At 42.0% G+C, this 12,864-nt stretch overlaps 1 protein-coding gene and 1 long non-coding RNA gene across 6 annotated transcripts in view; one reads left to right on the top strand and one right to left on the bottom strand.

Moving 5' to 3' along the window:
* The window catches only part of LOC140399129 (regulator of G-protein signaling 3-like), a 369,904-nt gene that overhangs the window by 86,029 nt on the left and 271,011 nt on the right, over positions 1–12,864 (bottom strand). Inside the window, exon 1 of one of the 5 annotated variants that reach the window (XM_072488330.1) lies at positions 7,142–7,289. The exons of the other annotated variants lie outside the window; for them this stretch is intronic. Coding sequence (XP_072344431.1) covers positions 7,142–7,147 — 6 coding nt within the window. The 5' untranslated portion in view covers positions 7,148–7,289. Of the gene's footprint in view, positions 1–7,141; positions 7,290–12,864 lie in introns of those variants that run through there. 5 annotated transcript variants of the gene reach the window in all.
* The window catches only part of LOC140399130 (uncharacterized), a 173,140-nt gene that overhangs the window by 150,756 nt on the left and 9,520 nt on the right, over positions 1–12,864 (top strand). The window lies entirely within an intron of this gene.

Genomic DNA, 12,864 nt, shown 5'->3' with positions numbered 1-12,864 from the left:
GTTCAAAAGAACTGAATTTGGTTGACTCATTAGGTGCATCCCTAATTGCAAACAGTACGAATGGAATTCCTTTATCCCAATCCTCTGGATAATCTTGACAATAAGCCCTCAACATTGTCTTTAAAGTCTGATGCCACCTTTCTAACGCTCCCTGCGATTCTGGATGGTACGCAGTTGATTTAAATTGTTTTATTCCTTTTTTTTTAAACAAACAATTTTATTGAGATATTTTAGGCATATAGAAAAAGTGACATTGTACACTCCAAAAAAAAAGAAGTCAAGACACAAATTAAACATAGTGCAAACCACGGCTCTGTTCACGCAAGGACCTGCCTCAATATCCCCTACTCTACTCTACCCTACCCTAGCAGCCCCCCCCCCCTCCCTCCCCTGCTGACGCCTACTCCTCTGCGAAGAAATCAATAAATGGCTGCCACCTTCGGGCGAACCCTAATAGCGAACCTCTCAAGGCAAACTTGACTTTCTCTAGGCCAAGAAAGCTCGCCATGTCCGATAGCCATACCTCAGCCCTCGGGGGCTTTGAGTCCCTCCATGCTAACAGTATTCGTCGCTGGGCTGCCAGGGAAGCAAAGGCCAGAACGTCGGCCTCTCTCTCTTCCTGGGCTCCCAGGTCCTCCGAAACCCCAAAGATTGCCACCTCAGGGCTCATTACCACCCCAGTTTTCAATACCCGGGACATGACATCTACGAATCCCTGCCAATACCCCCTGAGTTTAGGGCAAGGCCAGAACATGTGTACATGGTTAGCCGGTCCTCCGGCGCATCTAGCACACTTGTCCTCCAGCCCGAAGAATTTGCTCATCCGGGCCACCGTCATGTGGGCTCGGTGCACGACCTTAAACTGGATCAGGCTGAGCATGGCGCATGTTGCGGTCGTGTTTACTCTGCTCAGGGTTTCTGCCCAGATACTGTCCCCCATTTCCCCCCCTAGCTCCTCTTCCCACTTAAGCTTCAGGTCCTCGATCTGCGTATCCTCAGCTCCCATTAGTTCCTTGTAGAAGTCTGAGACTCTACCCTCTCCCACCTCTCCCCGAGAAACTACCCTGTCCTGCCTCCCCTTCGGCGGGAGACGTGGGAAGGACGGCACCAGTCTGCGTACAAAATTCTGCACCTGTAAGTATCTAAAGTCGTTCCCTCTCGCCAGCCCAAACTTCTCCTCCAGCGCCCGGAAAGCTCCCTTCCAGGAACAGATCCAAATTGTTTTATTCCTAAGCTATCCATAACTTCTTTGAATAACCTTGAGATAAAATTTGATCCTTGATGGGTAGTCCATATCTAGTAAAGAATTTAAGTAACTCCTCCCAATCTTTTCAGCTGTAATATTACAGACTGGAATGGCCTCTGGAAACCTAGTAGACACATTCATTATAGTCAAAAGATATTGATTCCCACTTTTTGTTTTAGGAAGCGGTCCTACGCAATCAATTAGGACCCTTGTAAAACATTCCTCAAATGCTGGAGTGGGTATTAAGGGCACTGGTTTTATCACTGCTTGAGGTTTCACTATCACTTGACATATGTGACATGATTGACAAAATGTAACTACATCTTTATGTTGTCCAGGCCAATAAAAATGCTTCTGGATTTTAGTTTGAGTTTTCCTTATTCCCAAATGACCTCCCACTGGTATCTCATGTGCAACTCGCTAACCTCCTTTCTATACCCTACCGGCAATACTACTTGATGAACTTCTGCCCACTTTTCATCTGCCTGCATCTATAAAGGTCTCCATTTTCTCATCACTTTTACGGTAATAACACTCTGGTATACACTCAGATTCCTCTTCTGTGTATGCTTTCTAATACACCCGTTTTATTTCTATATCTTTCTGTTGTAACTCCGCCAATTTTCCTGAACTAAAAATATCCGCCTCATCCTCCACCTGTTCTTTCCAACCATCTGATCAAAAATCGTTTCTGATAATTGCACTTCACCTTTATCTTCACTCTCTGATTTCTCCTCTTGTCTTAACCTGTGACTTTGAGACCTTGTTACTACACAATCCGGAAAAACCCCAGGATATTCATCCTTCAACACTTCAGTTGTCTGATTTTCCACTGACTTATCAACCACCGTAGGCATCACTCCCACCTGCGATCCAGCTATAACATTACCCAAGATAAACTGTATTCCTGGATAAGACATTTCTCTATTACTCCTACTACCACTTCACCACTCTTCACTGGACTTTCCAATCTTACCTTATATAATGGAACACTACTCCTCTCACCCTGAATTCCACATATTACCACCTTTTCTGGCAATACTCTTCCCAGACTACATAGCTCCTCATCTCTTACCATTAAAGATTGATGTGCTCCCGTATCTCCCCTGACTTCTTTACCTGCTCGTCCTGATACACATGAGAAAACTTTACCCACGCAAGTAAATTCTTCAAAGAAATCTGGCACCTTCTTATCAATCACCTCTTGATCAGGCTGTACAATCTTTTGCCCCTCCTTCGCTTCACTTGGGCTTTCCTTTACACTTTAACAAACCCCACTGTCTTATCCTGTTTTACCACATCAGCCTTCCCAGTGCTTTTCTTCAACCACCAACACGGTGACTTTACATGGCCTAGTTTATTACAGTGAAAACATTTGACATTTTTCATTTCTTTTCCACCCTCCTGGATTTCTTTTTTAATCTGAGGTCCACTCTCCATATTATCTCCCATCAGATCACCTTTACTTTTACCACTTGAGTATTTCTCATGTCCCCAGTTTCTATCCCTCACAGGCTGAAACTGATGTCGGAAACCAAGCTTTGATTTATGAACTAATTCATAATCATCTGCCATTTCTGCTGCCAATCTCGCAGTTTTAACCCTCTGTTCTTCCACATGAGTTCTCATTACATCAGGAATTGAATTTTTAAACTCCTCCAAAAGTATAATTTCTCTGAGAGCATCATACGTTTTGTCTATTTTCAAAGCCCTTATCCATCTATCAAAATTACTCTGTTTGATCCTTTCAAACTCCATGTATGTTAGACCAAATTCATTCCTTAAATTTCTAAACCTTTGTCTGTAGGCTTCAGGCACTAGTTCATATGCACCTAAGATGGATTTTTTCACCTCCTCATACGTCCCAGATACCTGCTCCGGTAGTGATGCAAACACTTCATTAGCCCTACCTACCAGCTTTGTTTGAAACAGTAATGCCCACTTGTCCTGTGGCCATTTCATTTGTTTAGTCATCTTCTCAAATGAAATGAAAAAGGCTTCCACCTCCTTCTCGTCAAATCTTGGCAATGCTTGGACATATTTAAATAGATCCCCACCAAGCCTTCGACTATGACGCTCTTTCTCATTATCCTCATCACTATCATCCAACTGTACGTTTCCCTTTACGTTTGCCAAATTTAACTGACTGTCATGTTTCATGGCCATTTTCTGAAGTTCAAATTCTCTCTCTTTATCTTTTTCCCTGATCTGTAGCTCCCTTTCTCTTTCTTTTTGTTCTGCTAGGGCTATTCTTTCTTTTCTCCTTTCTTCTCTCTCCTTTTCTTTTTCCTCTCTCTCTTTCTTTTTCCTCTCTATCTCTTTCTCTTTCTTTTTCCGCTCTCTCTCTTTCGTATTCAAGCTGCTTTAATTGTTTCACATGTTCCAATTGTTTAATTTGCAACTGAATTTTTGCCATTTCCAATGAGTCAAACTGTGTCTCAGGCAACTTTAAATGCTTAGCCACCACCATAATTACCTTGTCTTTTCGCATTTTGTCAGGTAATGTTAACTGCAATGTTTTTGCCAAATCTAACAGTCTGCTTTTAGTCTCTGTCCGTAAGGTACTGCGTGTGACCGACTCCACCCCCAGAAATGTCAGAGCCGCTGAAAGAGCCATTGTCCACAACACACTCCCCACTTAAACTAGAATACCACACCTGAAAAGCAATATGCTCACCCCTCACTGTCTTTAAGTTCACTAAGCCCCCAATTTGTTATGGGCCAGGGTTTAGAGAACCCCAAAGTGTATCATGGAGTTCACCTGACCCACAACTTTTAATAGATTGTGGTATGGGGAGTACATGGCCCACTCTACAGGTGTGGTACAGCAGAAATGAAAAAGTATCTTTTGAAAGCAAAACAATGTTTATTCTATGAACTCAAGTTAACCTTTTTTTTATAAATACAGTGAACATCTTAGCAACCATCAATTCAATTACAAGCCCCAAAGACTACAACACTAAGTAACTCTTAAAGCTTTCTTTTTAACATCCATAAGACTTAAAACACCTTTCAACAGAAGCACATTAGGTTTACATTCACTACGGAGAACATTTATAATTCTGAATTCACCAAATGATCAAGAGATAGTCTTTTGATGGCAGAGAGAATAGCAGTACACCTGCTTGGTCTGGCTTCAGCTCCAACATTGAAAACAAAGCTAAAAACACACCCTGCAGCCTGCTCAAAATCTAAAGTAAAAAGCTGAGAGACAGCCCAACTCCACCCACTCTTTGACATCACTGCAATAATAAACACCCATTTCATAAAGGTACTCTCACTACAGATATTTATATACACACCCATTTATAAACACCCATTTCTTAAAGGTACTCTCACTTGACAGCTGGCAGATGTGGTCCCGGCGAAGCAGTCGGCGGGACCATCAGTTGCAGCGCGAAGCCCGTGGGACCTTGTTAAGTGAACCAATTAAAGTTTGATACCGGTGACGGCCATGCCGGGTCAAGCGTCAGGAAGGTCGCAGAAGTTCCCCCTCGCTACCACACTTAGAAACCTTGCCATTAAATTGGAACATCGCAACAGAGAGTAGTCAATTTAGCTTCTCAAGCCTATTCTCCTATTCAATGAGATTTGGGTTGACCTATGACCTGCGTCTATATTCCAATTTTTGCCTCTTTACCCTTAGTACCCCTGGTGATTAGAAATCTATCAATTTCAGATTTGAAATTAAGAATTGAGGCAGCATCAACAGTAATTTTCAAAGAGCTCCAAATGTCTACCAAGCTTTGCATATAGAACTGTCTCCTAACCTTAATCCCGAAAGGCTGGCTCTAATTTTTGGATGATGTCATCTGGTCCTAGACTCTTCAACCAGTTGAAACGTCCTCTTTATGTTTCCAATCAGTTCTCCTTGATATCTTGAAAACTTAGATTCAATCACTCAATCTTCTAAATTCTAGGAAATTAACCCTCGTTTGTGTAATCACACCTCGTAATTTAACCCTTGCAGTCATTCTGGTAAAGCTGTATTCTTTCCAGGACCAATATTTTATTTCTGAGGCGGGGTGTCCAAAGCTGCTCACGGTACTCCAACTGTGGTCTGAATCAGGGCTTTGAACCCTATCGTATTCTAGAGGCCAGCAACTCATTGATTATTTTTTGTTCCTGCCCATGGCAGTTCAATGACCTTTGCACATTTGCAGGATTAATCAGAACTCTATCTGAAACCTCAACTTATTGAGTAGCACAAGTTCATGTAAATTATATGATTAAAGTGGCAGAAAATGTGTTACTTTTAAATAAATGCATGATCTAGATTCTAGGCTAACTACAGCAACATGGTATAGAAGCAAGGCTTAGCGATACAAAATCACTGTAGAAAAAGTACCAGTTCCAATTATCCACTCCAATTAAATTTGATGACAAAGAAGTCCTGTTTCAAGTACATTTCTTGCCAAATTGCTAAGTACTTCTCATAACTCAAAAGCATTTTATATGATGAGCCATATTATCGGAAAACTATTTATAGCACATTCCGCATTCAATGTTCAAGTCTCAGAGTTCCAGAATTGGAAACAGAAGGGTAGAACAGTAAAATCCGAAATCAAAATCATGTAAATAGTTAATGTTATACAAATTAAAGATTTATCTCTCACACCATGTGGCTGGTCCCATTGTTGGTAGCAGAGCAATCATATCTATCATATACTCTGCTAGTTTATTTTATTTGTATATAATTGGTAAATTCTATTTCTTGTCACAATTATAAATATTCTTAAAATATTATTCCAATATAGTCTGAAGTAAAAGCTCCAGCTCATGAAACATTCACACAGGTTAAAACCTACTATATCACTATAATTTTATCTTTGTACTTAATGTAAAACATTTTTCATCTTCTCACTGTCGTGCATGTTGTTAAACCGCTCCAATATGTTAATATATTATACTGCAATTCAGCTGAAAAGGTTTAGCTCCCCCATTAGGTTAACAGAGGCCGTGACTGAAGTTGGACTTGAACAATCTGATCAATATTTCAGCATATTTTTGTTCAGACCACAGCTGGAGTACCGTGAGCAGCTTTGGACACCCCGCTTCAGAAATATGTAAATATAACAAAATATTTATAAATATATAAATGCAATTGCTAAACCACTTGAGTGCGTAATGGTGTATTTCGTGCATTTCTGGAAAAATATAAATTGACAAAACGTATTTTTCAATATATGTTTTATAAAAATAACTGAAAAGGATTGTTATAGAGACAGCAACAAATTATTCTTACTCATCAGTAAATACTCGCTATTGGAGGAACTAAGAACTGAATTTTTGTGTTAATCTCAAATTTTTGACCTTCCACCACGTTTAGTCAACAATCTAATTCTATCAAAAAGAATCCATTCGAATCCCACCAGTTATATAGAAAACTTGTGTTTCCTGATTGTGACCCATCAAAAGAACCACCAAAGATTTTAGCGGACAAGACCATTTCCAATAACTTTGAAGGCTGCTATTTGACGAACTTTGTGAATGGAAAGCAAAGTGCTCCGATATTGGAGGTGAACTTTGAAACCAAACCACTCTTTTTGACAAGCAGAAAGACCGGTCAATGAAAATCTGTAGTTAAATTCACTTGTATCCAAACTGTAAACATGAATTTGAGTGCATATGCAAATCAGGCTGAGCTGAACGACAGAGTGGAAACTCTAACAACCAATCTCTTAACCTATTAAGATTCTGATTGCAATTTAAGGACATAGCACTACTTGCAAACAGAAAATTTGTACGTACAAAGACAACAGGGCATTAAAAAACAAGCAGCAGCTAAAAGCTCACTGCAATTTCAAATTTAGACATAGCAATACACAACAGTCCATTGATAAACACGGAATGAAAGTTATCAACTAACTAATAATTAATAGACTATAAGCTCACCTCCATTGTTTAAAAGCCGTGGAAACATAATAGTATGTACCTTAGGAACAAGCATCAGGAAAGGCATAGCTGTGTGAGCTATTCTTGAAATGAAAACATGCTGGAACAAGAATGTTGTACTTCACAAGGTGCCCTGTGGCAATGCAATAAGCCGTTTTCTATTGTGAAAAATTAATAACCCACTACTCTCTTACAAGCAGAGGGATAAATATAACAAGGACTGAAGGGAGGAGATAAGCAGTAGCATACCTACACACATCCAGTAATCAGAACCAAGGCAATGCTTCTGGAGTCTGTCAGACCTCCGGTCGTTTATCAATGCGCATGTCAATATGCTACACTAGGAGCTATCTAGAAAACAAAATCACTCCCAAGGCATTTTTTGCATCTCTTTCTGTACCTGATTACTCTAATATTAGTCCTGACTGTTATTTGGGTCCCAAAAGGAATTGCTTTCCAACAAAAACATATGAAGTGAAATACAAATAATGAAGTGCAGGATGGTTCAATCTTCACTGAATAAAATGCAATTAATATCAATCATTACTATTCCATTTTATGGACATAATAGTATAAATCCTTGAAATCATAGCAATGGATTTTTCAACTCATTATAATAGCAAGGGCTCTGAGATTATGCCTTGGGCCACTCCTATATAAGCATTCACAGCATGCATCTGCAATCTCAGTTAGTTTAACTGAGGTGTTTACCAACTTATCTCAAACAGGTTACACCTTTGATAACATTGCAGAAAGAATATGCATTTATACGCAGGTGTCCCGTAGAGTAACTTATGGACCAACATTAACAAGCATTATGAAAACTCACCATCAGAATCAACTAATTAAAGGTTGAAAAATTAAAACTAAGTTATGTTACATTAGAACGATGGATGTTACTGCACCTTCCTAATCTAAAAAGGTCAGCAGCCCCTTCAGCCTCAACCAGTTTGCCTCCTATTGACCCTTTGTTTGCTGTAAAAATGTAACTAGCTTTTATTTAAAAAGAAACCAAATTAAACTAAGGAAGAAATGCATATCTTCCTTTCTCTCAATTGGTATTTTTTTGTCTCTCCCTCTGTCTAACAGGTGTTAGAAATTAAAATCTCTGTCTCAGAGGTGGAAGCCATTATTAGCCTTGGTCTTTTCTATTTGTCAACAAAACACAGATGAAGTAATTAGATGGCTTGAAAATTCAATTGCCTTTTTCCTTCCAAAATTGCTGTAACATTACATTAATATACATTATTTGTCCGCATCTATCTCCTATTATCCTAGTCTCTCTCCTGAACATTAGTCTCTCTCACATAAATACACACCGCAATCTTGGCAAAAAAAATCAACATGGACTTAAGCTCAATAGAGTTTTTAAAATTTGTCTTCAAACCTTTCTTCAAAGATTAATGCCTTACGATTCAAATCCTGATCAATCTGTTCCCTACTACCCCACAACAGATTTACTGGTTCAACATAGCTTGGTGATTAGACACTTTCCAAAATTTCTCTACTCTTTCAACAATTATACCATGTGACTGGTTGTTATATGTCTACAATAATCTCCGTAGTCCGGAAGAAAATGTGGTAAGAGTATTTGGAATACGATTTGGCTTTGCATGGGACAATGTTATCTGAAGACTTTTAAAGCTCATTAGCAATGTATTTGTTTTTAAAATACTAAGCATGTGACTTGAATCACAACATGGAAGATAATCTTTAACTTTTACATCCTAAGAATACATTAAATTTAAAACAATTTTATTCAAATCCTGCAATCAGGCTAATGTAAAATGTCTAATGCAGTATGCACAATAATAGGCAGTTAGCTTTTTCCCCCCGGAAAGGTTCCTTTCAAATACAGCAAGGACAGCAAATTAGGTTCCCAAGATACTGACATTTATGTGTATGTCATGCACCATCATTACCCATGAGCAGATAAAGGGAATACATTGCTGTAAATGAACAGCAAGAAATCAAGATGCATATGGAAACAATATAATTTTCTATTTTCCTTTAAAAATGTTATATATTATAAATTTGACAAACAAAAATGGTCCATTACGAATGGAGTTAGAAGTTGGTAGATCAACATTGAAATATCTTTTGCAATCTGCCAGCGCTTACTCCTAATCACTGTAAACCATTATTTTATTTAACACACATACTGGGCAGAATCTTACCAGAATTTGACAAAGTGTAATGTTCAGGCTGAAAACCGGTGTGCAACTCTCCAGTTGCACAGTTCAGTTTTCTCTCCAGATCTTGAACCACCTGAGGAAGGAGCAGTGCTCCGAAAGCTAGTGATCAGAGGGGGGAGCAGTGCCGCTGGCCGGGGGGCTTCAGCGGGCTGGGGCACTGGTGGGGGGTGGTCCAGGGGTGGCGAAGGGGGTCCAGGGGGCACTATCTGGCAGGTTGGGTCCGCACGTGGCCGGCGGCATGTTGTACGACACAACCTCTGGAGTTCATCACAGTGCGCAAGCGCGGCCACGGAACCAGTCAGTCTCCGGCCTTTTTCGGCACGGGATCCGGGAGGTTTACCCAGCGTCGCTGCTAGCCCGTCACCGCTCCCAGAACCGGTAAGGGTTTGGCGCCGATTTTGGCATCGTAAAACACCACTGTTCCCATGCCGGCATCAGTACTTAGCCGCAAAATTGGAGAATCCAGCCCATAGTCTCCCAAACAGAGAATCCTGCCGTGCCCCACGTTTCACTCTCCACAGGTGCTTTCTGATCTACTGAGAGTTTGCCAGCACTTTTGTTTGTATTTTAAAGTTCAATACTTTACTTTTATTGCAGAATTCTCAACTTCACAGCAGAAGACATTAAAATATGAATATGAATGATATCAAGACAACTGTCTTAACAAAAACCTCACTCACGCTATAAACCTAATATGTTATTTTCTGTTACCATTTAAAGTAGCGCAATGCAAATCATGTCTGCAGCATTCCACAGTTTCTCTCACTTTGCTTGTACAGTTTAAACATAATTCTTAGTACTAGTTGACATTTAAATCACAGAATTAATGCACTCCTGTTATACTACAGCTCTCATTTCTGCTCAATCCCAGGACACACCCTGGGCGGAATTCTCCCCCCCCCACACCGAGTGGGAGAATCGCCCGGGCGCCGTGCGTGTCCCGCCACGCCGCCCCGGCACCCGATTCTCCCACCCCACCCCCAAACCGGCGCGGCAAAAATCACGGTTGGCCGCTGGGAGAATCGCCGTTTGTCACGGGCGAGTGGCGATGCTCCGGCCCGGATGGGCCGAGCGTCCAGCCCAACACGACAGGTTCCCGCCGCCGCCGTCCACACCTGGTCGCTGCCGGCGGGAACAGCACGGGAACGCTGGTGGGAGCGGTCTGTGGGGGGTGAGGGGGGTTCCTGCACCAGGGGAGGCCTCAAAAGGGGTCTGGGCCCACGATCGGTGCCCACCGATCGGTGGGCCGGCCTCTCTGAAGGAGGACCACCTTTCCACCGCCGCCCCGCAAGAGCCACCCGACATCTACTTGCGGGGTGGCCTCGGGGAGGACGGCAACCGTGCATGCGCGGGTGACGTCATTTACGCGGCGCCAAGGCCCGGCGCGCGTATATGACACAACGCCGTTCCTAGCCCCCCGGGGGCGGGAGAATAGGGGGCTGGGAGCGGCCTCCGACGCCGGAGTGAAATACTCCGGTTTTCACTCCGGCAACAGCATTTAGTCTCCCAATGGGAGAATTGCGCCCCCTGTCTATCTCATTATCAAATCCAATTTTTCACCAAATTCAGAGGCTGCCTTCTTGAGGAATTACTAATCACTATTAGATTGTACTCAAACAGGACTTCTGTGCACTAACGAATATGATGCCCCTGCAATAGCCAGCTTGAGTCTTGCTGAGAGAAGTACAGGCCAGAGAATCAGGGCTACAGTATTATTGTCCTCCCATTGTCCTTCGGAATGCAGCCTCTGCTGCATTAATTAACTGATATGATTAACAGGCTCTACTCTTGTGATGGAATAATCAAGAGATAGATGGCTTTCAATGGTGGGGGGATTTTTCTGCAACCCTGTGGTGTGTTTCCCGGTAGTGGGAGGCAGCCCGCCGTTGGCTGGTGGAAAGGGGCATTCTGGTCTCACGACAGTCAATGGGATTTCCCATTCAATCCACCTCCGCCAATGAGTAACCTGAGGCCATCGGCAGGACCAGAAGATTCCACTAGCAAGAATAGCCAGAAATCGCCCCCCCAATGTCTACTGAAAGTATTGGTCGATAGTAAGAAAAGCAGCTAACAACTATCAATAATAAAATGCAACCAGGTCTAACTATACTGTTGACATGACATATCTGTGCATCAAAACTAGACAACGGTGCACTTGATGATTTGGTCAATTATACTGCATCGAAATACATGCTAAATCATTTTAAATTTGTCTTATGCTGTACTTCTAAAGATAGCAATCTGCACAGAAATTTGGTTTAATTATGTAACAAGAACATTACATATTATAGCATCTTGGTTGCCATTTTGAGGAGCAAAACTAGAATATTCATCACCCATCTGGAATGAATTATAAGCTCATAAGAAATAGAGTAGATCGATTGGCCTATCGATATAATACAGAAGTGATGGTTCTGTAAAACATAGTGTAGGAGCCTCAATAAATATACATCACTAGAAAACTGTTTTGTTTCCTAGCTGTATTTAAATTGGAACATAGGTTCTATTAATTAGTCAAATTTTCATTTAAGAAAAATTGCACTGTTGTTTTCTGACACTGGTAACAGGATTTCTGTGAAATAATGAGAAAATATTTTTGCTTCCTGAAATAAATTATCCTTTACACCATCACTGTAGCCTAGCTGTAAGATTGGTGGTGTCACTGACAGGAAATCACTTGCAAAATTAAAGTAGTAGGATTGAAAATTAACGTTCAGCATTTTTCCAAACCATGGGGGGGGGGGGGGGGGGGGGGTGGGGAGGAGGAGGAGAGAGAGAGAGAGAGAGAGTAGAGAGCAACTTGTAGGTGGAGGTGCTGCTCATCCCATACCTCTGTTGCCTTGTTCTAGCTGCTAGAGCTTGATGGTCTGGAGGGGGATGCCAAAGTAGCTTTGGGGACTGGCCTTGACTAGCACGAAGGCCGAAGTATCCCTGATGCCCCACCAGTAGCCTTTGGAGCAGTTGAAGATAGGGGCATCATCAAGCGGACACCCCTGAGACTTCCACTCTGAAAATTCCAAGGGAAGTCATGTGTTCAGAGTCCACTCTGATTGTGATCCCATCAACTCCAGCCTCTTAGTCTGTTGAGGGTGCACCTCTCCCAGAGCAGGAGACCAAAGAAAGGCTGCCGCCACCCCCCCCAGGCCTCAGCCTCTAGAGAACGCCCACCAAAATCAGCACCGACAAGAGGGCATAATGCAGACCGTCTCCACCTCGGTTGCAGATTTCGGGGAAGCGCCTGGACGTAGTGGTAATTAAATTCATACTGCTGGCAGGAATGTTGTTTTGCCATCTTTGTAAATACATGAATCATTTCATTTTATGAACATTTTGTGGGTTTTTCTTGTTGTTCTTGTGTTATTGGCTCTTTACACACCCCACCCCATTCCCTTATCCTTCTAGCGAGGACTCAGGCTCGATCTATGTTCCCTGAATCATGCCTGTGCATGGAGGCATCGGTCTTTGCCAAGGTTCACTCGAGCCATGGGTGAGAAACTCCCTGGGACTGCACAATTCCTGTCGTTCACC

This window comes from Scyliorhinus torazame, chromosome 22 (assembly GCF_047496885.1).
Source record: "Scyliorhinus torazame isolate Kashiwa2021f chromosome 22, sScyTor2.1, whole genome shotgun sequence".
Lineage (NCBI taxonomy): Eukaryota > Metazoa > Chordata > Chondrichthyes > Carcharhiniformes > Scyliorhinidae > Scyliorhinus > Scyliorhinus torazame.
This window is presented reverse-complemented; position numbering and strand designations above follow the sequence as displayed.